General features: G+C 46.4%; 1 protein-coding gene and 2 long non-coding RNA genes across 3 annotated transcripts in view; 1 reads left to right on the forward strand and 2 right to left on the reverse strand.

Moving 5' to 3' along the window:
- Positions 1-25,187, forward strand: part of STAB2 (stabilin 2) — a 159,163-nt gene that overhangs the window by 41,909 nt on the left and 92,067 nt on the right. The window contains exons 10-21 of the mRNA XM_007109862.4: positions 4,644-4,777; positions 6,679-6,761; positions 8,159-8,308; positions 9,597-9,740; positions 10,149-10,205; positions 10,355-10,480; positions 14,978-15,031; positions 15,317-15,397; positions 17,724-17,876; positions 19,706-19,768; positions 22,665-22,751; positions 23,595-23,681. Coding sequence (XP_007109924.1) covers positions 4,644-4,777; positions 6,679-6,761; positions 8,159-8,308; positions 9,597-9,740; positions 10,149-10,205; positions 10,355-10,480; positions 14,978-15,031; positions 15,317-15,397; positions 17,724-17,876; positions 19,706-19,768; positions 22,665-22,751; positions 23,595-23,681 — 1,219 coding nt within the window. The remainder of the gene's footprint in view (positions 1-4,643; positions 4,778-6,678; positions 6,762-8,158; positions 8,309-9,596; positions 9,741-10,148; positions 10,206-10,354; positions 10,481-14,977; positions 15,032-15,316; positions 15,398-17,723; positions 17,877-19,705; positions 19,769-22,664; positions 22,752-23,594; positions 23,682-25,187) is intronic.
- On the reverse strand, positions 7,950-10,476 carry LOC114486428 (uncharacterized). The gene is made up of 3 exons (XR_003680132.1): positions 10,408-10,476; positions 8,102-8,450; positions 7,950-8,020 (listed from the first exon to the last, which is right to left on the reverse strand). It is a non-coding gene; the product is annotated as an uncharacterized lncRNA (long non-coding RNA).
- LOC114486427 (uncharacterized) overlaps positions 24,127-25,187 on the reverse strand; it is a 2,942-nt gene continuing 1,881 nt past the window's right edge. Inside the window, exon 3 of the long non-coding RNA XR_003680131.2 lies at positions 24,127-24,445. This is a non-coding gene — a long non-coding RNA (uncharacterized lncRNA). The remainder of the gene's footprint in view (positions 24,446-25,187) is intronic.

Consider the following 25,187-nt stretch of genomic DNA (forward strand, 5'->3'; position numbering starts at 1 on the left):
GTGCAGGTTAGGATTCCTTGGTGTGAACCATCTTCCCAAGAGTCCTGTCCAAAGCAATACGGTGCCTCGGCACGGTGCGGCAGGATCATGGGCTTTCTTTCCCAGACAGACCCAGCTTCACACCCCAGCTCAGCCGCTTCCAGATGTGTTCCCAGCAGTGTGACCCCCAGACCTGGTCAACAGGGGCCCCTGCCCTGGGCACTGCGTTTTAGAGGACCCCATTCTGGCCCTCCACTGACTACACCAGGGCAAGGAGTCTGAAGGACAAAGGGGCTGTGATCTCCCAGAGCCAGAAGGCACGTCAGAGACCCCACTCAAGTACCCAGGACCTCATTCTCTGCTCAGAGGGCTCCAAACCAGCCTCTGGAACCTGCACGGGCTCTTCCCGGGACCGCTCCCCCCAGGGGATGGCCGAAGATGGCTGTTTGCAGAGGGTGTGCGTGGGCCAGCTTTACCTCCACCTCTGCCATCAGCGCACCCTTGGCTCTAGTGCTACTGAGCTATTTATTGTTCTTCAAACACACCCTGGTATTCCCCCAGCTGAGACCGTCCTTCCCTCCCCACCTCCTCTGAGTCAGACTAACACGCTGATCCTGCCGTGTCAACTTGAGTAGTTTCACCTCTCTGATGCCTCCCCTGTCTTCCTGGTCCACACAGGTGCCCCTCCCTCTGGGCTCCCAGAGAGCCCTGGAATGCTTCTGTTATAATATTTATCACCCTGAACTTTGGGGGCACCTTATAATTTAACTAAATTTTATCCAACATTGAATATAAATAATTCCATCTCATAACATAAAATGCAGGTGGCTTGTGGGTGTTTTAAAAGCCTTGAGACAGCAGGTGAGAACTTTACACCTAGTAAAGAACCAATTTTTCAAAGAGGTGATGCTACGAATGGGCCGTAGCCCAGCTGAGTCAGAAAATGGTCTCATGAAGTCTCAGACTTGTGGACCGAGATTTTAAATAAAAATTTGAAGAATATTTATGTCTCATACATTCCATTCAGCACAGAGACCATTAAAATATAATTCTCCTGCCATCCTTAGGAAAGACGGGTCAAGTCTCTTTACCCAAAATGGATCACTGGCCTCCTAGCAACTTAGGGAACTTTCAGAGAGAAACATAAAAAGTAACTTATAAAAGTTACTTGTCTTTCTATTAACTTCGCATGGAACTTACATAACGTACAGCAGGATTGGTTTCCAATAGTGACTCTACTGTATCACTTCCAGGAGTTACCAGTCTCCCTCTTAGCCTCCTTCCATTCACCATCCTGAAGCTCAGTACTTACAGAGAAGGTTGATGTTTAAGTAGGAAACTGTCGTTTGATTGTATTAAGTAAGCTACTGTTTCATGGTTGTATCTACCTTAGTGATTCTTCATAACAAGTTTTCTCAACCTCGGCACTATTGACCTTTGGGGCCGGATAACTCTTTGTTGTAGGTGCTGTCCTGTGCACATCGTAGCGTGTTGAGCGGCATCCGTCACCTCTATCCAGTAGATGCCAGTAGCACCTTCACCCCCGTTGTGATGACCAAAAATGTCTCCAGACACTGACAAATGTCCCCGGGGCGGGGGTGGGTGGGGGGTGGCAAAATTGTCCCTGGTTAGAGCAACTACTGTATAAAAGCCCCTAAGGCTCAATCAGTAAATGATCTCCCAGTCATTTGTCTGGCTGGGAATCACATATGCATCCTTTTAGAATTAGCTTAAACATTACTTCCTCCTAGAACCTGTTCCATATTGCTTCAGGCAGAATTAGTCACTTCCTCCTCCATGCCCCACCGCCTCCTATTCAGTCTATCACAGCGCTTCCTATGGAACTCGAGTCATCTGTTTATGGACTTGTCCTGCTGTATCCCAGACTCTCCTGTCATTGTCATTCATCATCTGCCAAGTACTGAGCTTTTTCTATGTGTCCATCACCGTGCCAGCTGTTCTCATGCATTGTCTCTTCTGTCAACAGCCCTAAAGGTGTTAGTAAACCCATTTCATAGATGAGGAGACTGGGACTCAAAGATGTTAAGTAACCTCATCATGTTGCCATAAGTGATTTGCTTTCAGGTTCATCTCCAGCATGTAAGATGCTAGAAGAGCAAGGTATCTGTTGTTATCATCCTTATCGCTCTCTTGCCTAGCTTAGTTTCTAGAATTAAATAGGTACTTAGAAAATAATCAGTTCGGGCTTCCCTGGTGGTGCAGTGGTTAAGAATCCTCCTACCAATGCAGGAGACACGGGTTCGAGCCCTGGTCTGGGAAGAACCCACATGCCACGGAGCAGCTAAGCCCGTGCGCCACAACTACTGAAGCCCGCGCATCTAGAGCCCATGCTCTGCAACAAGAGAAGGCACTGCAATGAGAAGCCCACGCAGCGCAACAAAGAGAGTAGCCCCTGCTCGCAACAACTAGAGACAAAGCCTGTGTGCAGCAGCGAAGACCCAACGTAGCCATGGATAGATAGATAGATAGATAGATAGATAGATAGATAGATAGATAGATAGATAGATAGTTAGAAAGAAAATCAGTTCAACAATGAGGCACTGTCCCAGGTGCTGGAATACAAGGGAGAGAAATAAGGTGGGATCCAGGTTCTAGGAGAGCGTGCCAGCTGGCAGAGGGAAGAACCCCTGAAGAGGTCATTTTGGTACGATGGGTTGTGCTGGGGGAGTGAGTAGGGAGGCCGGGTAGGGCTGCCTAGGTCACACCTGAGCTGTGAGGAGGGCGTGAGAGCACTCCCGGCAGGACACACAGCCTGAGAAGGGTATAACAGTCTAGAAAACAAAGCGATTTGGTGTTGCTGGGATTTGCATGAAGGCAGGAAGGACACATAAGCGAGATCCCCCCACCCCACCCGTTGAAGCCTTGCTTGCGTGCTAAGCACGTACACTGTATCCTGTAGACAAAAGGAGTCCCTGAGAGTGTTGAGCACACAGATGCCAGATTTCCCTTTGGGACAGATCCCTCAGGGCTTGTGTGAAAGACTGATTTGACGAGAGGGAAACTAAGGGCAGAAAGACCAGTTAGGGAGTCATTGCAGCAATCCAAGCAAGGGGTGATAAGACTCAGAAATGTTTGTTCAGCAGACTTGTTGGAAATTTATCTGTGTGCCATGGGACCAGTTTAGAAACACAAATGGATTAGCGAGTGTATAATTGTTCTTTGGAATCCTCTCCTAAACATGAGCCACGTCTGTGGTAGGCATGCCCACAGCGTCCTGCCTCTCTCCTCTCTGAAATGTTCTTCCCCTGTCTCCTGTTTGGTTCCTCACTTATCTCCAAGATTTTGGTGAATGTCACCTTCCTCAGCACCTTGCCAATTTCAGCCAGCTGTCAACCAATCTTTGCCAGGTAGCAGTGGTGTGCTAGAGCCAGGGCTTAGTGAGTCACAAGGGCCAATGATTAAGTTTTCAGGAATGTGCCGGCTGGCTAGTGTCACAGCAGTTTGAGATTGGCCAAGGTGGGAGTATGAACCATGGGAAATGGGCAAATGCTGCAAATCAGGGCTATTTTTTTCCCCTGGAGAGCTGGATGTCTAACATCTACCAGCACACCACGGCTAGGGCCTTTTTAACTGCATCTTTAACTCCATTTCTCTTTTGTGAACCTAAACTATCATATAAGATTCTGTGACTTTCATTGTTTACATATTTCTTTTAATTCAATTGCTACTTATTTTTTTACAACTATTAATTAAATACCCACTATGGACCAAGCCCTGTACTAGATCTTGGGGTTATGAGAGTGAATAATTACACACATAGCCCTTGTCCTTTTCTCAAATTAGATGGAGAAGCAGATCTTAATCAAAAAACCACACAGATTAGGATAAAATTACAACTGGGACTGGTGCTGCAGAAAAGAGGTACATGGCACACTAAAGGGGACACAGTCTACAAAGGGATGGCAAAGGGGATGGAAAATGTAGGGCGGTTTCCCTGGGAAGGGACAGTGAGCAGAGACCTCAGGAAGGAAAGGGAGGGGAAGAGTCTTCCAAGCAGATCCACAGCGCTGACTCTTTACTTGAGGCTGGCTTCAGCAGCTTATTCTGATTTCGTGCTTCTGCAGTGGGGATCTAGACTCTACATTTTTTTTTTTTTTTTTTGAGCGGTACGTGGGCCCCTCACCGCTGTGGCCTCTCCCGCCGCGGAGCACAGGCTCCGGACGCGCAGGCTCAGCGGCCATGGCTCACGGGCCCAGCCGCTCCGCGACATGTGGGATCCTCCCAGACCGGGGCACGAACCCGCGTCCCCTGCATCGGCAGGCGGACTCCCAACCACTGCGCCACCAGGGAAGCCCAAGACTCTACATTTATAGTAAGTACTCCTAGTGCTTCTGATATACATGGGCTCTTGCTTATACTTTGAAAAAATACCGAGACAGAGAATACACAGTTATCTAGTGTTTACATATACACACATAATTTATTAAATATCCATTTCTTCTGGGGCTGCTCTATGTCAGCCAGTACACTAGGAATGCTCACTTGTATTTGTCCCACTCTTCTGGCCTTGTCTCTGTCCCTCTCTGAGCATCCAGTCTGACTGTCCCAGTCTTCCCCATCTGCACAGTGAGGGGTTTGGACTGTATGACCTCAACATCCAATGGCTTTGAGACCCTGAAAGCGTGTTTTCCCCCTCTCTGTAGATGCACTTGCCGCAAAGGTTACGTTGGTGATGGCTCGACGTGTTATGGAAACATCATGGAGCGACTCAGAGAATTAAACACTGAACCCAGAGGAAAATGGCAAGGAAGGCTGACCTCTTTCATCTCACTCCTGGGTACACAGCCATGGGTGCACATTTCCACAGAAAGAGCAGTCCTCTGATGGGCAAGGACATCTGCCAGACACACAATCACTCAGAAAGGGGTGTGCAGGATAGGCAAGTCTTGTCTGTTGGGATCAGCCCTTTCTAGGAAGGGCAAGTGGGAGGAAAAGGACAAGCAGCTGTTCCAAGGAGATGAGAGTTAGTGCCAAGAGATCCAGCAATGCAGCAGCTAAGGACAAGGTCCTGGGGTCACCGTCGATTAACAGGTCTGCAACAACAGTGAGATAGGCAGCTACCGATGTGAGGATGGAAGCCATCCTCTTTCCCTTGACCTTATGGGTCCTCCAGATGGGAAACAATGTTGGCAGGTAGTACTGGGAGACACTATCCATGCTCCTCAGTGAAGGTGCCATTTGAATGTGGGGCAGAGTCTTGGTGGTGTGCGACCGACCATCTCACACATCTCTGGGTGTTTAGCATCCTTGGTCCCCCACCCACTAACAGTCTATAGTGACACATTCTCTGCCAGCCCCCAGGCAGGGTGACAGCCTAGAATACCCTCCTGCCTTTCCGAACACCCTCTAGAGGTCGTGACCTCACACTCCCGTAAAAATGAAATATAGCTGATCACAGCGTCAGACAAGATTTCCAATAAAACACAAACTTTGCCAGTCGACAGGAAATAAAACACAGGCTTGAGCAATCACCAGAATCCTTAAAATATCAGCATCTAGAACTGACCAATCACCAAGCATGATTTCCCAGAAAGAGCTCGGGCGGAGAAGGAAGTGTTCTGCACTGGTCTTTGCTGTGTTCTCAGTGCAAATAATGTGCCTCCTACACAAATGACCCGCTCTTTGCAAGACACCCCCCAGGGAGTCAGGCATTACTGGCAGACCTCAGGGCTCTCCCACCTTCCTCTACACACTCTTAGAATATCAGTGAGAGCAGACAAGGGGGACAGTGTCCTTCAGACATTTCCCTGGACAAAGTGCAGTCACCCTGTCACCTGCCCGGTTTATGAGGTGCGGGGCACACTGCCTCCTGTGTGAGAGCACAGAGCCCATCCTGCTGTCCCCGCCTCTCCAGGGGCATGGGACAGGACCAGCTATAAAATTTCTAGAGCCCAGTACAAAATGAAAAGACGGGTTCTTTGTTTAAAAAGTATTGAGCATTTCACAATGGCAACGACAAAGCATTAAACCAAGAATGAAGCGCTTTTTTTTAAAAATTATTTATGTTTGGCTGCGTTGGGTCTTCGTTGCTGCGCACGGGCTTTCTCTAGTTGCGGCGAGCGGGGGCTACTCTTCTTTGCGGTGCACGGGCTTCTCATTGCGGTGGCTTCTCTTGTTGCGGAGCGCGAGCTCTAGGCACGCGGGCTTCAGTAGTTGTGGCACGTGGGCTCACTAGTTGTGGCACACAGGCTTAGTTGCTCCACAGCATGTGGGATCCTCCCGGACCAGGGCTCGAACCCGTGTCCCCTGCATTGGCAGGCGGATTCTTAACCACTGAGCCACCAGGGAAGTCCCAAGAATGAGGCTCTTCTGAGCTGGCCCTGATGGAGCAAGGGCTGCATCTTTACTCACTGAGATGGCAACAGCTCAGAAAGTCGGGCACAGGGGCAGGGGTTGTCCAAGGATTTTGTCACGTGACCCTCATGGAACCTCTCATCCCAGGGTATCTTTGAGTCAAGACTGTGGCTACAGGAAAAATCACACAGTTGTGAGGAACACTTGGGGGCCTCACATTCTTAGCTTCCCAGTTCACCTAGGGCCTGTGTAATACCAATTAGAACGGAGAAGCTGAGGAGTCAGAGGGTCTAAGTGGACCACAAGGGGCATTGTCTGATTTTACTCCTCATGTGGTACTGACCCATTTGGTGTTTTCTTTCTTTGTGTATTTCAACTCCTAAGACAAAGCCTATGCTTGGCCACTGAGTAACCTGGGACCATTTACCGTGCTGTTGCCGACAGACAAGGGATTAAAAGGATTCAATGTAAGTATTTTAAATAACCTTGTTTTATAAATAAGGACAAATGTAAAAAAAAAAAACACCTTAGTAGACAGTACCCTCTTTATTTAAAGTGGGAAACCCCATTAAAATTAAACCTACTGATGATGAGATGGCAATATTTTTGTAAAATTCTTTAAGCAAAATAAAACGTCCTTACGGATGGTATACAAACAGTAAGTGCGCAACTCAATGCACTGTCACAAAGTGCCTGTCGTTGTATCTAGCAAGACCATTTCCAGCTCCCTATAAGACTCCCCCAATGCCCCCTTCCAGTCATTACCCCTCAAGGGTAATCACTAAGGGTTCTCAACTATAGTCACGTGATAAATAAGATTTGCATAATGCAAAACTGCTCACTTCCCACAGAAAGAATTAAATTAACGTACCAGCTAGGTATTTGTTTCTTTAAAATCATCATAAATGGTAACAGTGGTAGGGGAAACTAGAAGAGAATTGTAGTCTTCAGTGTAAGCAGCTGCTGTCTCAGATAATGTCAGCCAGTGGGAATGAAACCCACAGTGCCCAGTGGAGGTTTCCCATGGTATCGGTGCAATAGTTAGATCTGGTTTAATGTAGGTAATGAACACACTGATTTGTGTGAAATTGGTTTATATTGGTTTCTGTACGATCACAAAAATATCCAAGATATTTTGTGATCATCATTTGTGCTGCATTCAATTAACACCCAGCAAGTTTCAGACTCTCTCCTCCTAATATGCCACCACCATTCATCTGTCCAAGACGAATCTGTCATTAATCTTCAGAGATGCACTCACATGTCTCCTGTGGGGAAGGAGAACTAGTGAATATTGAAGGCATCTGGGCTAGACACTTTGCATGCGGTCTCTTGTTTAATATACAGATTGAATTTACACAGAGTTGAGAAAAGGTCTCTGAGTGATTGTTGACGATATACTATTGACAAAATGTCAGTTTGATCCAAAGGATTTCGAAAATCTTAATTTTGCTCCTTAAAAGCTCCATTGGTCCACTCTACTGGGTCTTTTCACACCATTTCACATTTCATTCCCAGCTGCTTCCTGGGCTCAAGATGACTGACCCCTCAGCACCTGCCAACCACGTTGGTCCCCCTGGCCCCAGCGCTATGCTCTCCCCACGATGTCCGGTTCCCCCCCAGAGCACCCCCCATAGTTTGAGAGCATACCGTGCCTCACCTCCAGATTTCTGCTCCCTTGAAGGCCTGGCTTAGGGCAGCTTATCTCTGGGAAAGTCGTCTGTATCTGAAAGAGCCCAAATTCAAGTCAGGGGGAACTCACTTTGATGTTTTTGATGCTAAACAAGCCATAGCCTGAATCACAAACCTCATTTTTCCCTTCAAACCACAGTAGAGACTAAAGGAATCGGCTTTCTTTTCTCAGGTAACAGAGCTTTTGCTGAATAACGAAGCTGCTCAGTACTTTGTGAAACTCCACATGATTGCTGGGCAGATGAGCACGGAGCAAATGAATAACACAGACACATTCTATACTTTGACCGGAAAGTCAGGGGAAATCTTCAGTGGTGATAAGGTGAGGGTCTCTCTGATTGTCACTCCCAGAATGAAGCTGCTCACTGAGTCGATGGCCATAGCCAGCTCTCTCTTGGTGTCCGGGGGTCATGAAAGGTTCCGAAGAACTTCTTTCCTTGTTCCTTATTTGTCAGAGCGCTTCCCTACACAGGAAAAAAAATGGAGAGCGACACTGGAAAGGGTCAGGTAGGAGAGGGGTGGACTGTTACAGAAAGGGAATTGTAAAGTGATTTCGCTCTGGTCTGAATTAGTTTTCAATTCAACTGCCAGCAGGAAGAAGAAATTTACAGTAAACCTTTTTCCTGGAAGCATCAGCAGAAAGCCAGATCAGCACTCATCTTACGAAAGGAAATGGATTGTTTGTTTTAGATTGCCGGGGTTTATCCATCCTCTCCAGCTCAACATTGCATCTCTCCTAATGCCACTAATTCTGTTTTGTTTTTAAAATATCTTCCTCCTCTTTCACAAATAACTCTTTTTGTGATTTTACTGAGCTGAAGGGCACATGGTCAGTCAACAGAGAGAGTGTGTATGGGGGGAGGGGTTATGATCTATCCTGTTGCATTTCACCAAATATCAATAGTTGATAGATTAATGAACACTTACTACATGCAAGGTCCTGGGGTAAATCTGGATTTGTGTTACATAAGGCTCACAACAGCCCTGTGAAGGCTTTTCCAATGGGAAAACTGAGACGTCACACAGTAAGGGCCAGAGCCACGATTCAGAAGCAGGTCTGCCTGACCCCAAAGCCTGAATCCTTCACCAGTGGGTTGTACTGTGTGTGTGTGTGTGTGTGTGTGTGTGTGTGTGTGTGTGTGTGTGTGTGTGTGTGAGGATGGATGGGTGGACGGACAGACAGACAGAGGAAGATGCGGTTTCCTTTCTCACAAGGACAGGCATTCATTCCTTTATTCATTCAACAAATATGTTTTACTGTGTGCCTCTTCTGTCCAAAACACTAAAGTAGGTAATGAATTTACAATAAATTGAATAGTTTGGGGCCTTTTTGTAGCATGCCATCTATGGCAGGGAGACTATAATGCCTTATTCTCATTTAGCAATCACTAGTAGTCAGAAGTGATTTTATATGTTATCTCATTTGATCTTAATGAAAGACCTGTGAACTCAACTGAGCAGAAACCATCATTCCCATTTTAGGGATAAGTAACTCATCCAAGATCACACAGCCAATAAATGGCAGAACCCGAGGATGTAAGACTTCTTCTAATCCAGTGCTCAATTTTTCAAGGGCACACATTAATTTTTATTTTTCCTTGGTGTTTTAGGACAGTCACCTGAAGCTTAAACTCTATGGAGGCAAAAAGAAGGTAAAAATTATACAAGGGAACATAATTGCTTCCAACGGGCTCCTGCACATCCTCGACAGAGCCATGGACAAGGTGGCGCCCACGTTTGAGAGCAATATTGAGGTGAGCTATTTCAGGTAAAAGTGACGTCACCCCAAATCCATCTCCCTTTGCTCCCTGGAGAGTCACTCCCAAGAAGAAAATGAATGCCAGCACTATGTGCTTGTACTAGGACCCCAACCATGGGGAAAATGGGATAATTTCTGGTTTTAGTAGAATTCTGGGCACCTCTGAGAGAGAAAGAAAGGCCTATAGTAAGTGTAGGAAAGATGTTGATTTTGTGACCTTTTTCATAGTCACACCTGACAACTCAGACCAGCTGTCGTGAAAATTTACCCTTGTGCTTTGTGGAGGAGATCCACGCTTACATATAAACTCTGTCATCAGTCTTTTCCTGTTAGAGCCATCTAAATATTTCCTAAACCACCTTATTTTTTTTCACTGAATTTTAAGCAAGATGTCTCTTTTTAGCAAACCATAATGACAATGCTACAACCAAGATACAGCAAGTTCAGATCTTTGTTAGAGGTATGTACTTTTCTTGAATTTCTAGAAAGTGTTTTATGTCCAGTCCTTTGTAAAATTAGCAGGGGGTATCCATTATAAATACTTGCTGGGGAATTCAGATATTTATCTGAGATAGGTTGCAGATATAAATTTTCATTTCTCAAATGCAGGAAACCAGTGTGGGACATGTCTTAGATGAGGATGGGATTGGTGGACCATATACCGTTTTTGTTCCAAGTGATGAAGCATTGAATAACATGAAGGATGGCACTCTCGATTATCTCCTTTCTTCAGAGGTATTGTATCCTACTGACTCTAATGGTGTCATGTCAGGATCACTGCTTCCGTCTCTGTCCATACAGGCTTTTTCTAAATTAAGGATGACAAATAAGTAGCACATGTATCACCATCTACCCTTTTGCAAAACAAAGGCAGACATCATTAATCAATCACAGTACTCTGGAACTAAGCCTAGATGTGGCTACAGTCTCCTCAGTAGAGTTCCAACTAGCTATAACACCAGTCGATCAGGCTGGGCACAGGAAATAAAATCTATTTGCAACCCCAGCCCTGAATGGTTGGTTTGATTTGTCCTGGCTCTTCTAATATTTCTTAATAGCAAAATCATAATTTTAAGTTCCCTACAACTCTAAAATCATCTAGAAAATGAAGCCTAATGTAGGGCATTCTGGGCCAGGTCTAGGCTAAACTTAAAAGGAATAAAGTTATTTTTAGGGGCTCCCGACTCTCCTTTCTGTTGTTTTCAGTTCTCTCCACAATAACCCTCTCCTTATACACCATAAACCTTCAGTTCTCTCACGTCCTCCTCAAGAAAGGAGATTTTTTACTCTTTCACTCTAGGGTATAAATGACTGATACCATTTAAAGTGTTTCCTCTTCCAGAAATATCAGCCTTAAACTGAAAAGAAGGTTAGCTAATTATGGAATTTTTTTCATCAGAATGTCAAATAGTGGAATTACAGGAAGGAGCACAGGCTTTCTTTCAGTACCCTGAGGCCCTGCTACCATCTTGGCAATGGGGCAAAACTACCTATGACCTCATATAGATCAGCGTTGACTATATAGAATGAGGGGGTCTGAATCTTTTAGAGTAGTGATCCCCAAACTTTAGTGTGCTTAAGAATTACCCATGGAACTTGTTAAATAAGCTGATTCCAGAAGCTCACCCCAAGCGTTCTGATATCATGGCAGTGGATTGAGGCCCAGAAATAGACATTTTGGTAAGCACCAACTTTCTAACTCAGGTATCCCAGGTCACACTGTTTTTTGGCCCTCAGAAACTTGTTGCCTGAATGATGCAGAGGCTCACATTCCCTTTCTGGAATACTTTCAGGTACCTACAAGGATATCTTGCATTCAGAGTACTTTGGATTAACAAAAATAGGTATCAAGGAGCTAAGTCAGAAGGTAATCTCTTACATTACAAACAGATGTTAAACGTATCGATATGTGAAGATTTGCTACAGGTTTCCATTTAAAAAGTCATATTTCCCAGTGCCTTTAAACTAGGGTGTTAAAAAAAAAAAAAAAGAACTAGGGTGTTATTTTAAAAATATGATTCACACTCAAGTTTCCTGAAACCTAGCTATTACAGGAAAACTATCATTCTTCTCTTTAGAACTCACATTCATATTTAATTTTAAATCCAAGAAGTAATCATTTCTCCCCTGGGAAGGTATTAAAATTCTAAGATTATATGGCTTCTCTGAATGCATAGCTTCTAATTTGATACAGATATTTTTAATAATAATAAAGGAGTTCTCAGACACCTAATCGGGTACATTTAAAATTAAAACAAAGCCTTTTGACTAGGATAGAAAAGATCAGCCTCCCTGCTTTTCTGTCAAGTACCTTGGCTCGGGAAGCTCCTCTCTTTCTCCTTGTAGCCCCTTCCAGTGGTGACTGGAGCTGCTTCACTCAGGCTCTCGAGAGTAGATTATGTCTCTTCCCGTTCAGTGAGATCCCATCGGTAGCTTGAAATCAGCCTCTGGTAGGAATATTGACCCCATGGAAATTGGCCAACACTATAAATCAGGGCTTATTTTCTTCCCCATAGAAGGGATTTACCAGCACACCATTGCCCCTGGCTCTCAATCTTATTTCTCTCAAAGGCAGTATCTTTCTGCTTGCAAAGAATATAAAACCTCAAGTCTCTTTATCCTGAGTCTAAAACAGTTTTTCCACTTCAGCTTCGAGGTGAGGAATAGAACAATCATTTCTCCCAGTTTCTCTGGTCCAGAGTCAGTGTGGCTTAAAATTCCTCAACCTATGGGAAGCTCCTTCTCTCTCCACCCATCTTAAGAGCATCCTTTAGCTTTATCTTCAGGGAGGAACCTCAGCTGGAGGCAAGAATATCCCCATCAGTTATGCCAATGAAACGGGGAAAACATGATTTCATTAGAAGAATACTTTCCAATTCTGCTTTGGGAATGCATCGTTTCCTTTCCAGTGTATCTTTCTGCTTCTCTCTGAAGCAAAATTTCAGTTCTGAACCATCCCATCCCTGCAGAGACCATGGCTATCGATCCCAAGCCCCAGCTTATGAAATCATCGCCAAACTAGACAGAAATAAGAGCAAAGGGAGAAAGAGACCAGCCCTTGCCATTTCACAAAGACCCTGCAAGCTAAATGGGACAAAAAGAGGTGGATTTACAGAGTTCAAAGTCATAGTCACAATTTGGTCGAAAAACTTTCCCTTTCTGTGCCTGGCACCAAAAGGCTTGGTTTTTGTTGTTGTTGTTCGTTTTCATCGAAAACAACAAGTAGGAAGTGAATGTCCTCATAAAGGAAAGAATGCACTGCACCAAAAGGCTCTCCAACGACAGCACCTGAAAGCTCATCCTGTCGACCTGAGCCTCACTGGACTAAACTCTAGCTGCATGATATGGCCCCCAGCCAGATAAGGTGGCAGGCACACACGGTGGCACAGTGATGCTGATCAGTTCCTTTGTCCCTTTCATTCTCCTGTTTCTTGTAAAAAAAAATCCAATGCCAATTAATTCTTGAGGCTTTCGAAGTGGATTATCCAGTTGATAAGGTCTTCCTATAGAATTAGAGGGTGGAAGGGGTCCATACAAACCCTGTTGTTTTGCAGACTAGAGGTGCTGAGTGGCTTGCTCTAGGTCACACAGAAGCAGAACCACAATTAAACTCAGGTTCCTGAGGTCCAGTTCAATGCCCTTCTCAGGACTCTTCCCCTCCTCGTTTTCACTTATTGGCACAAATGTTTATGTGGGTCCTGTCATGTGTCCTATACTATGCTGGCTGGGGACACAGTAACAGACCCAGTCCCTGCCTTCTGGGAGTTTGCAGTCTACTTCTGTCTGATATTTTCCAGTGGTCCCCACTTTTTCCCACCCTTTTTGCCACTTAGCATCCAGACGTGTAATGGCATGGCTTCTGCCTGCAAGTCCTCACTTCTGGGTACCATAAAGTAGCTGTAAGGGGAAGTTAAGACACAGAGGCTAAGTGATTTGCTCAAAGTCTCATAGTAACAGAACCAGAGCTACAGAAACCACCACTTCCAGGGCTGGCCAACTGGTGGTCAACTTCAACATTCTTATTGGTAACCCTGCCCTGCACATAATGCTATTGATGTATAGATGTGGTGGCCTGACGCGTGTCCACACCAGGACACTTTTGAGAGTGAATGGGGCTGCCAGGATGATAGGTATAAAAGCCAGCGCTGTACTAGACAAACCAGGATGTGTGGCCACTCTACTTACAGGTAATTCCCCTGGCATAGGGGCCAAGCGGGAATGCAGAGAGGGGCCTGAGTGAATGGAACTCAGGTTTGGCAGGGCTTTCTCTCCACCTGGGACCTCATGCTGTTGGAACATGTGCCTAGCACGGTCAGCCTCTTGGAGGTTATTATGACCTTGATTTGTAACCCTTCACCTTTCCAAGATAGAGTAACCGTGGCAGTGCCACTGAAGTAGCGGAATTCAGCGCTTCGAAGCTTGTAACCCCAGCTCTGATTCAGCTGGGAGATTACAGACATACCACAGCCAACCGCCACTGCTGCTGCCTTCTTCCACCAGAGGGAGCGGCCCTGTGCTCTTCAATTCCATACACTGTCTCCAGGGCACCCGTATGGGGGCTGCTCATCCTGCTTAGAGTCCCAAGGCTCTCTCTTTTCTCCACTGCTGCTTCTGTTTCCTGAAGCACGAGAAACCCTGGAAAGGGCCTTGATGGCGAGATGAACATGTACCATGAGAACACAGAAGGAGAAAGAGCCCCGGCCAGATATCCCTAACAAGGACCGTATGTTCCTAAGTAACCAGTACACGGTCTAACAAGCGCGTGGTTATTTAGAGAGAGTGAAACAGAATCATAAACTGAGGCTGTCTTAGAAAACCTGGAATGTAGCCTTAGACATGGAGAGGGGTGATGGAGCAAGGTGACTGAGAGCTTGAGTTACTTCTTCGGCTTGTATCCTAAGTTAGCTTTGTGACCTTGGACGTGGCTTTAAAACTCAGTGTTATCACACATGTAATGAGTCAATAGTATCCCCACCTCACAGGGCTGTTGGGAGGCTTAAATGAGATGTGCATATAATGTTATCAGAATAGCCCCTGCCATAAAGTGAACGTTTGGTGAATGTTAGCTATTTGGGGGATGGGGCTTTTCTCTCCCTGGACTTCCCAGTAGAGAGATTATGGGTCATTTGTTTTTCCTGACCAAGTGTCCAGAGTCCTTTGAGGAAGTTTGAACAAGAGAGGGAAATCTGTGTTTTCCGCAGTGACTAAAGAAGTATTTTGATTCCATTGCAGGGATCTCGGAAGCTTCTGGAACTCGTCAGATACCATATTGTCCCTTTTACCCAGGTAAGCCCCACTTTTCTGTGGTATTTTTTCCTTGCTTTCAAGATATCTGACCTTAAATTCCAATATTTTAGTGCTAGAGAACGTGTGACAGTTGTTCTTTATCTGGTGCTCTGAGCACACGCTGAGCAGTGAATAATGAGCCTGTCATCAAAGAAATGTTCCAAGCCACAAAAACTCGTGACCTCAAAGCTCCTGTCACTTATTTCATAAGCTTTCAAGCTATTTTTTTCCAGTGAGGATTTGGGTGCCGCTCTCAGTGTCTCTATTGTTCTCTTGTTCTTGCAGCTAGAAGTGGCTGCCCTCATTTCGACCCCTCACATTAGGAGCATGGCCAACCAGATCATACGGTTTAACACAACCAGCAACGTAGGTGAAAACTCTACTGCTGACGTCATTGTTCAAATGCATTTTTCTCTGCTTATGATTGTTCATCGGGTTATCCTACCTCGACATGAATTCACAGGCTTCGACTCTTTATGATTATTTCATTCATTTGTTATGTCTTTCAGCAAATACCTGCTGAGCAACTCCATGTGTGAGTCTGAACTAGAAGCCAAGAGTAAAGCGGTGAAAAAAACAGGCTTACATCCCAGCAAGGAAAACAACTTTAAGCAACTAATTAGTGACCAGTTAATTATTTAATTACAGTTATAAACAGGGGCCCCAAGAGGAAGTTAAGAGGGCTGTGGGAGCTCACAGCAGAAAGAGACCAAGCAGGTCTGGGAATCTAGAAGTCCTCAGTCAGGAGATGATGCTTTGGCCAAGTTTCAAAGCATGAGTCATGTGAACTTGGGCAGAGATGAGTAGAAGAGAGTTCCAGGCAGAAGGGAGAGCAGGTGCAAAGACCCTGAGGTGGGAGGGAACATGATTTATATAAGAAACTCAAACTTTGAGTTTATGTAATAAACTCAAAGTATTACTCTGCTAACTGCTCAGGGTTGTAATATCAGCAGAAATATGGCAGCATAGAGATTATGTCTCCTGTTGATTCCCTTTGGATTCTGATGATGGTGCCCTGTCATCCTTTCAGCAAGTTCCTGTTGGTTTTGGTTTTATTCGTTTGTTTTGTTTTGTTTTTCTGGCCAAGCTGCACAGCTTGTGGGATCTCAGTTCCCCAACCAGGGACTGAACCCAGGCCCACGGCCATGAAAGCACGGAGTCCTAACCACTGGACTACCAGGGAATTCTCCCAGCAGGTTTCTGTTGAGTGCCTCAGATGTGTCAGGCAGCATTCTAGGCCCTCAAGGTCGGACCAGTAAGCAAACAGATAAAAGTCCCTGGTTGCGTGGAACTTTGGTTCTAGTACATAGGACAATAGGTAATAAGTGAGTTAAATATATCATATATCAAGAGTAGTATGTGCTGAGGCACAAAACAGCAAAGCAAGGATGGGAACTAGAAAGTGGGAGTGGGGCTGATGTTTTAGATAAAGTGTCTAAGAAATCCTCATGGAGAAGAACATATGTGAGCAAAGACCTGATGGAAATGAAGGAACAGGCAATGTGAATAGCTGGGGAAAGAGCATTCCAGAGACAGGAAACAGAAAGCGCGAAGGTGCGAAGCAAGGCGCACGCATGCTGATCGGGTTGAGGAACAGCAAAAGGTCCTCGGGGCCAGAACAGAGGGAGGAAAGGAGAGAGGTAGGAGGAGGGCAAAGGCGGTAGGAGGGAGAAGGAGAGGTGGGTCCGGTCACACATGGCCTAAGAACTTGGGGCCAGGATGTAGGTTCTTAACTTTGAATGAGATCAAAAGCCATTAGAGGGTTTTGATCAGTGGAATGACATGATCAGACATACGTTTTGGGAGGCTGGTTGGGAGGTGAATGTAATAACTCAGAGAAGAATGATGGCAGCTAGTGGGGAGACAGGCCGAGGTGTAAGGTAGGCTCGAGGAAGTATTGTACAACACGGGGCATAGAGGCAATATTTTCTAATAACTGTAAATGGAAAGTAACCTTTAGAAATGGTATAAAAAATTTTTTTAACGTAAAAAAAAAAGAATGATGGCGACTCAGAGCTGGGTAGTAGCAGAGACAGGGTAAGAAGTGGTTGAATTCTGAAGGTATTTTGAAAGGCAGACCAACAGAAGGTGCTGATGGATTGGATGGGGGATGAGGAAGGAGGAAGCCAAAGATGACTCCTGGGCTTCTGACTGGAGCCACCAGAAGGATGGTGCTGCCATTAATATTGCTGGGGGAGCAGATCTGGGAGGAAAGTAGAGATCAGAATTCTCTGCTGATTTGTTCCTTTTCTCCTCCCTCGCCTACAACATAAGCAGGAACTTGCCTGGGTTTGTTCCCTGATATCTCCCCCGACCCTAAAGCAGAGTCTAGTACAAGGCCACTAAATGTATCTGAATGAACGGATCCCCATTTCACCACAGGGGTAAAGCAGATTGCCCAAGGTCTCATAGCAAACATACTGCAGAGCGGGAGTAATTATGCCTCTTCCCCAGTCCGGCACCGGCAAGGACCGTCTCCGCAAGGACATCCTTGCTTGGCGTCAGTCAAGAGTTCATTCAGCAGATTCATCTTTCCCTGTCAGCCAAGCCCTTCTAATCACAATCTTCCACTCGGTGGAAAGTTAAGTGAAGTTGAAGGCTCTTTCGCGAGGTCGCCACCATTCAGCTCTGCCTGGGGACCTCCGGTGCCCCTCAGTACAGAAGGATGAAAGATGCCGTTGCTTCCTTCCAGGGACAGATTCTGGCAAATGATGTGGCAATGGAAGAAATGGAGGTCGTTGCCAAAAACGGCCGGATTTACACCCTGACTGGGGTCCTCATTCCTCCCTCCATCGCGCCAGTCCTGCCCCACCGATGTGACGAGACAAAGAGAGAGATGAAACTGGTAAGAAAACTAGGAAGCTCAGTGAGCACCCTAAACAGCCCCACCGAGCAGACCGTTCTCTCCTCACAGTTCTGAGGGAGCTGACGGGGAGAGTTTCACACTTGAGCCTCGTTCGGAAGGCCTTTCCGTCTTTGTGAAGAGGCAGGAGGGTCTGAGGTCGTATCTCATCAAACGTGAACCAAAGTTCCTGGGGGAATTTCCAAATTGAGAGTTGCTACCCTGGTATATTCGTTTTCTAGAGCTGCCGTAGCAAGTTACCACAGACTAAGTGGCTTAAAGCAACAAAAACGTATTCTCTCGCAGGTCGGGAAGCCAGAGATCCAAAACCAAGGTTTCCTGTTTCCACTGCCACTTTTTGGCTCAGCTGGTTTTAATCAGAGCGACTAAATTTCAACAAGATTTTGAACAACCAGGAAGAGAGCAACCCTGCAGCAAGGCAGGGAGTTAGGGCTGCCCTTGTCCTCCAGGCTTCCTTCCCTGAACTTGAATGGCAGCTGCTCGGGGAGGGGGCGGGGGAGCTCTGAACAAATCTAATTATTGACTCCTACTGAGTCTTTTCTGCAGGTCGTTCAAGAACTTCTTCTCCATCTCCCCAAAGAAAAGAATTAAGATGTGGGTTTGAGCCACAACCAAAAGAATTTTGGTTACATAAGAAGGGCTTCCCAATAGCTGCCTTAGGCTGAGGTCTTCTTTTACTATTTTCTCTGGGTTTAAAGTCAAATCAGTCTTCTCTGTGTGGTTTAGGGTGGTTTCCATTAGGTCTATTAAAAGTACAAATGTATTCTCTGGAAAGTATTGAGAACTAGTCAACAGTAGGAACAGCTGGTCTCTTCTAGACGTCTCAGTTTTCAGCAGGCTGAACCCATAGCTGCCTTTGGGCATGTATGTTTGAATTTTACAGGCTTAATTAATAAGTCTCTGTTCTAGTTAGGGTCCCTGCAGGAAGCAGAATTTATCCCAAGGGTTCAAATTAAGAGACTTTAATGAAGAAGCTGCTACAGAGGGGTGGGCAGGGCTGAGGAAGCAAGCACATGATGCTGGGGCATCCAAGGAGAAGCACTGGCAGGAAACCATTACCACCAGAGAGTCAAGAGTGGGGAGGGGTTGGAGTTACCTGAACCCAGTGAGAGTGGGGAGAATGGAAGAAGAGGTATCCATCAGGAGCTGTAGGAACGGTGCTCGAGCAGAGAGGGAGCAGGAAAGAAATACCTTGACCTTGTTCTCCTCCTACCCACCAATATACTGCGGGCACCTCACCAAGACCAGTTGGAAACTGGCAAGGGGCCCCAAGAGACCATCCTTCAAGGTTTACCTGCTGGAGCGCAGAACACAGTAGAGAAGGTCAGAGAATGGATCTGGAGAGATTTGGAGGCACACACCCCTTTTCTTCCTCCTGAATTCAGAACCAATGGAGGAAGAAGCCCAGGAGACTGAAAGGCAGAGATTCAATGTTCAGCCTAGTTACTGCTAAGCTAATTGGAGAACAGGGACTTGAGTGTGTGGCCAATGCTAGTACTTCATCCCTGGCACAGGTGGGCAACTGCAGTGTCCCCTCAGTGGCAGGTGCCTCTCTACACGGCCGAGGGTCGACCAGAAGCCTGAGGCCTGTCTGACCCTGAAAGAGGATGAGGAAGGGGCTGCTCTGAGCAGGCCCACTTCCTTCTCCCAAATTCCTTCTCTCTGGTGAGGAGGCAGTAGGGGTGGGGAGAGAGGCCAAGAGTGGTACACTAGTGGGACCCCTTCACGGGGAGGAGGCATGAGGCCAGACACGTGGCCTGCCACTCCCTCTTACAGGGACGCCTGTCCTGACCTGCAGTCTTTCCTTCCAGGGCACTTGTGTGAGCTGTTCCCTGGTGTATTGGAGCAAATGCCCTGCCGACTCTGAGCCCACAGTGAGTGTGACAGCTTCAGGGAAGCACACATCACCCAAGCAACCCCACTGGTGTGGTTTCTCATCCTTTCCATCTTCCCCTCTTAAAAGATATTCATTCCAACTGGGATAACATAAGGTTAGCTCTTAGCCTACTATATCTGGGGGGATGGTAGAAAGCCCACAGATCTGTGTTTGAGTCCTTGCTCATTTATCCAAGGTAAGTTGCTTCACATATTTACTCTAATTTTCTTATCCACAAATAGTAATAATAATAACAACAACACTAGCTGCAGCAGGATTAGCACGGATAAAACTCCAAGTGCAATGCCTAAATCAAATAGCCACTCAGTAAATGTTCCCTCTCTACTTGCCCTATGAAATAAAATCCAGTGTTTGCATAAGAGAGGCAAAGCTTTACCCTCACCCTCTTGCGGTCTCTGGCTGGGCCTGAGAATTAGGTTGACATAAGACAAATTAACAGGAGAAAAGCACAGGTTTTTACACATACATAAGAGCTTCCATAGGAGAATGAAGACCTGGAGAAACAGCAAAACCCAAGTGTTTATATAGTATGTTGAGCAAAGACAGGTAACTGTGGAAAAGTAACTAAAATGTGAAATATATTTCACAATATAGACCTACATCAAATCATTATTACTATGTTGTACGTCTTAAACTTCTACAAGTTTTTTTGTTTTTGTATCTGCTATTTTTCAAGTGCCTTTAGCACAAAATAATCCATATGCCAAAGTGGCACATTTGGATGTGGCGTGTTCTGCTACCCTTCATTTGTATCTGCTCTTCCCAAGCATCATTCTGGAGAGAAGTACAAGAAAAATCAAGAAAAATGACACTAGGACCATCAAAACCTTGTCAAGCTTGATACAATTCTGCACACATCCATTGAGGATTATAGATCTGGTTCAGGGAGCATAAAGATGAATAAGATATTGCTTTGTTTTGTTTTGGTCTTGAGAAGCTCTAATCTAAAAAGGAAAACAGATAACTTTTCTTGGCATAATTTATATGCCAAGTAATTACTGGTAGCAAAAGCAACGTGTTCTAAGGTAAAATTGATGATAGAAACTCCTGCCTCTAAGTTCATCCTAAGAAAGAACTTCCCAACCAGTCAGTTCATTCCGCACTAGAATAGATCGCTATTATAAAGAAGGTGGTGCGTTTTTAAACACCATCCTATGGTGGAGCATTTCATAAAGAAAAACATTAAAATTAAATAGGCACAGGTGTTCAGATATTTATTTTGCTCAGTGAAGCCGGCACCCCTGAGTCCTGCAGGATGCTGTCAACCAGGGGATATGGAGAGGGAGAAGGGAAGAGGAAACTGTGGTGACTGGCATCCCAGTGAGTGCTGTGTGCCAGACATTGTTCTAAGTGCATCGTGCAGCAAACCTATGAGGGGGGCACGTTATAACCAGAGTGTAACCTGGGAACTAAGGCGAGGAAACATAAAAGCCCTCCCACAAGGTCACACAGCTGGTATACGCAGACCATGATCCTACATTGCCTCAGCCCAAAGAAGGAGGGAGAGAGGAAAGGAAAAAATGAGACACATGGGTCAGAGCCAAGAGAACCCCTAAACGGCCCCTCCCAGGCTCCCATGGTCTATACTTGGCTAATTATCCTGACAGCCAGCAAGGGGGTTGAATAGGCCTTCCTCATCGACCTCAGAATTCCTTTAGACATTTAAGATTTTAGGATTTTACTGCCCATGGTTTTCACTGCTCTCTTCTTAAGTAGGAGCCTAAGATGAAGGAGTACCTCCATATCGATTTTTATCTAACATAAAATTTGAGCCATGGACTAAACGCTCAGCACAAAACTTGAGATCAGGGCTTCCCAGGTGGCGCAGTGGTTGAGAATCCGCCTGCCGATGCAGGGGACGCGGGTTCGTTCCCCGGTCCGGGAAGATCCCACATGCCGCGGAGCGGCTGGGCCCGTGAGCCATGGCCACTGAGCCTGCGCTCCGCAAAGGGAGAGGCCACAACAGTGAGAGGCCCGCGTACTGAAAAAAAAAAAAACTTGAGATCAGCATTTTTGTCCTATTTCACAGATTAGGCAGCTGAGGCTCACTAGACAGCATGACTTGCCTCTGAGATCCTAAAGTTAGTAGGTGGTAAGATCCATTCTCTCGACCTGCCACTTACTATCAGTGTTCTTAAGAAAAAGGATTTACAGAAACGAAGACCCAACACAGCCAAAAATAAATAAATAAATAAATATTTAATTTTTAAAAAAAAGAAAGAAAAAGGATTTAACCTGTCCGGGCCTCAGTTTCCTCATCTATAAAAAAGGGATGAGAAATATCCACATGGAGTTGAAGATTGATGACCTCCTGCAGGCAATGTGTCTGACCCTAGTAGGTTCTCAAGAAATGGTAGTTCTCTGTAATTCTGAGTGGGTATCAGAGGTTAGAGAATAGAAAGAAATCTGCCCCTATACCCCACAATTCCTAAGAGGAAAACTCAGACTCTCACTATTTTTTTGGTGGATCTTTGTACAAATTAGGAGGAAAATCTCTAATTGCTCCAAAATTTCTATATAGGAAGTGGTTAGGGATGGTTATTAATTGGAAGGGGAGGCTAAGCCACATCCTGGATGCACAGGAACATGTTCCCTGATCGATTAACAATGTCTTCCAGGGCATGAGAAGGGACGGAAAGGTACGTATGCCCTGCGTCGTGCAAACCCTGGCCTGTATTCTTCCAACAAGGAAACAGAGGCTTAACAGGGTGACAGCTCTGCCTGGGCCCTGTGTGTGCTGTGTGCTCTAGCACTCTTTCCTAGCGCTGACAGTAAAACAGAATTAGATTGTCTAGTGTCTGTAGAAGCCGAGTCATGCCCAGAGGACCTCAAGATGCAGACTGCGATGCTCTTCCTCATTGGCTTTCTTCCAGACACTCTTCATACGCAAATGTGTCTACACTGGCCGAATCAGGAGCCTGAAGAACGGCTGTGCCAGATACTGTAATGCCACCGTGAAGGTGAGGCTTGTGTGTGGCTGGGGCCCTTATCCAGGCCCCCAAGACCTGCACAGAAGCCAGCAGGGCTGGGCAGCTCTTGGGCACCAGGGTCTGTGAGTCACAGGTTGCCCTTGGGGCCTTGACCATGTCTTCTTGCAAAGGAAGGGAAGGGCAGAGTCCCCACATGGCGGCCAGGTCACCCCCTCCCTGCGTCCATTCATCCCATGATTCCTATCACTCTTAATGTGGAGCCCACACCCTTGACACCACCCTGCATGGCCCACCCTCTGCAGTGTCCCTGGCCTGTCTCTCACCCTCATTCCCACCTCAGCGTGTGTGCCTCTGCCATTCCATCCTGGAAGAACATTCTTCCAGGTTTTCTTGGGGCTGACTGATGTCTCAAGTCTCCATCCAACCCTCATCTCCTCTGTCACCGCCCGATCCACAGTGCCCCCTCCAATCTCCCCACACCTCTACTCCCACCTGCCACCACTTGATAACGGCACTTCGATTTCCCGGCACTTACTGCTATCTGAAATCCTCTTTTTTTAAACATAAAATTTATCGTTTCTTCCCTGCCTAGATAGAACACGGGCTCCATGAGCACAAGCCTTTATCTGTCTTGCTCTCACAGTGCCAGAGCCAAGCCAGCAGCCCGGGGCGGCCCTCAGGAGATTTGTGGCGAACAGGTGGCTAAGCACAAGCCACGCCGTCATCTGCAAGAGAAAAAGTCATGCCTCTAAGGGTGGGAGGGCGCTGATACTGTTTGTGATCGTAATGGAAATTAAAATGTATTGATATTTCCTTTGAGGAACTGGCACTCTGCTTGGGATTCCAAAAGGCAGCACACATTTTGTTTCTCAGATACCAAAGTGCTGCAACGGCTTCTACGGGCCCGACTGCAACCAGTGTCCAGGAGGCTTCTCGAATCCATGCTCCGGGAATGGGCAGGTGATAAAGACTGAGGCTTACTTTTTCACGAATGCTGAGGTTGACCTGTGTTAAGTCGAAACATAATTTTTAAAACCACTAAACCAAGGAATGATACAGTGCCAGTCACCGTTCCCAGGGAGTAAAAGAAACAGATCAGTTGCTAAAAGAAGGGAGGGTGTCTGCAGGAGAAGGAATTTTGCTTGGGGGAGTGGCAGGGGGCAGGGTGTCCAGTGATGTCGCTTCTGGTCTGCTTTCCTACTGCTGATGGCATGACTTTGAGCAACTCAGCGAGGCTCTCTGGACCCCAGTTTCCCCGTGTGGGAGATAGCAGGATTGGCCTGCACTGATCTCCAAGGTTTTTTAGGGCCAAGATTTTACTATTCTTAAGAAAAAAAAAAAAAAAAAAAAAAAACACTGACCAGTGAATGCTTTTTTTAAGATTTTTTTTTTTTTTTTTGGCTGCCTCGGGTCTTAGTTGCGGAACTCGGGATCTTCATTGCAGCACATGGGCTTCTCTCTAGCTGTGGCATGCAGGTTTTCTCTCTCTAGTTGTGGCACTCAGGCTCCCCGGCGCGTGGGCTCTAGTTTGTGGCACGCAGGCTCTCTAGCTGAGGTGCGCGAGCTCAGTAGTTGTGGCGCGCGGGCTTAGTTGCCCCACCGCATGTGGGATCTTAGTTCCTGGACCAGCGATCGAACCCATGTCCCCTGCATTGGAAGGCGGATTGTTTACCACTGGGCCACCAGGGAAGTCCTGAATGCCTTTTTTAGCCCATCTGCAAAACCTGTGAAATGTAAGAGCCAAAACGTAACTCGTCTAGCGTGGAGGCCGGGGCTGAACATACAAAGGTAATAGTAGCTGTGGTTCATATGGGGAAATTATGGATCTGCACATATAAGAAATCCACATCGAAAATATGCCTCTTTCAAGGGGAAGGAAAAACTGCATGACCACCAAGTGGGGACACCACACAGGCCAGGGGAATAGGGTGAAGCTGCTACAAATTAACTACTGTACCTGGGTGGACCGGGACCCAAGCCCAATTCTGATATGGGTCAGTCAGTACAAATCTAACCTTGAAATAGCTGGGGAGAGGAGGGGTAAAATGCTCACACTGAAGGGAAAAAAACACTCCCGTTTGGAGTCACATAGCTGAGCATGTGAGCATCTGGAGAGAAAGGCCTGCCTTCATTCTGAAGGTCAGTGGTTTATCGGGCTGCCCCTTAAGCATTGTTTAGAGGTTCCATTTCACCACTGTGACACCCACCCCCCGCCGACCAAATGACTTCCTGTGAAGTTCTGAATCTTGGCTCAGGACGCCCATATGTCACTGCCTTAGCTTCCTACCCGATACCCGCGACTCCACTTTCCACAGGGGGTCCCAAAGAGTCATTTCAAGCAGAATTGAATCTGAGTCAAAGAAGCAGGCCAGGAGGGCTTCCCTGGTGGTGCTGTGGTTGAGAGTCCGCCTGCCGATGCAGGGGACACGAGTTCGTGCCCCGGTCCGGGAGGATCCCACGTGCCGC

The sequence above is a fragment of the Physeter macrocephalus genome, chromosome 6, assembly GCF_002837175.3.
Source record: "Physeter macrocephalus isolate SW-GA chromosome 6, ASM283717v5, whole genome shotgun sequence".
Taxonomy (NCBI): domain Eukaryota; kingdom Metazoa; phylum Chordata; class Mammalia; order Artiodactyla; family Physeteridae; genus Physeter; species Physeter macrocephalus.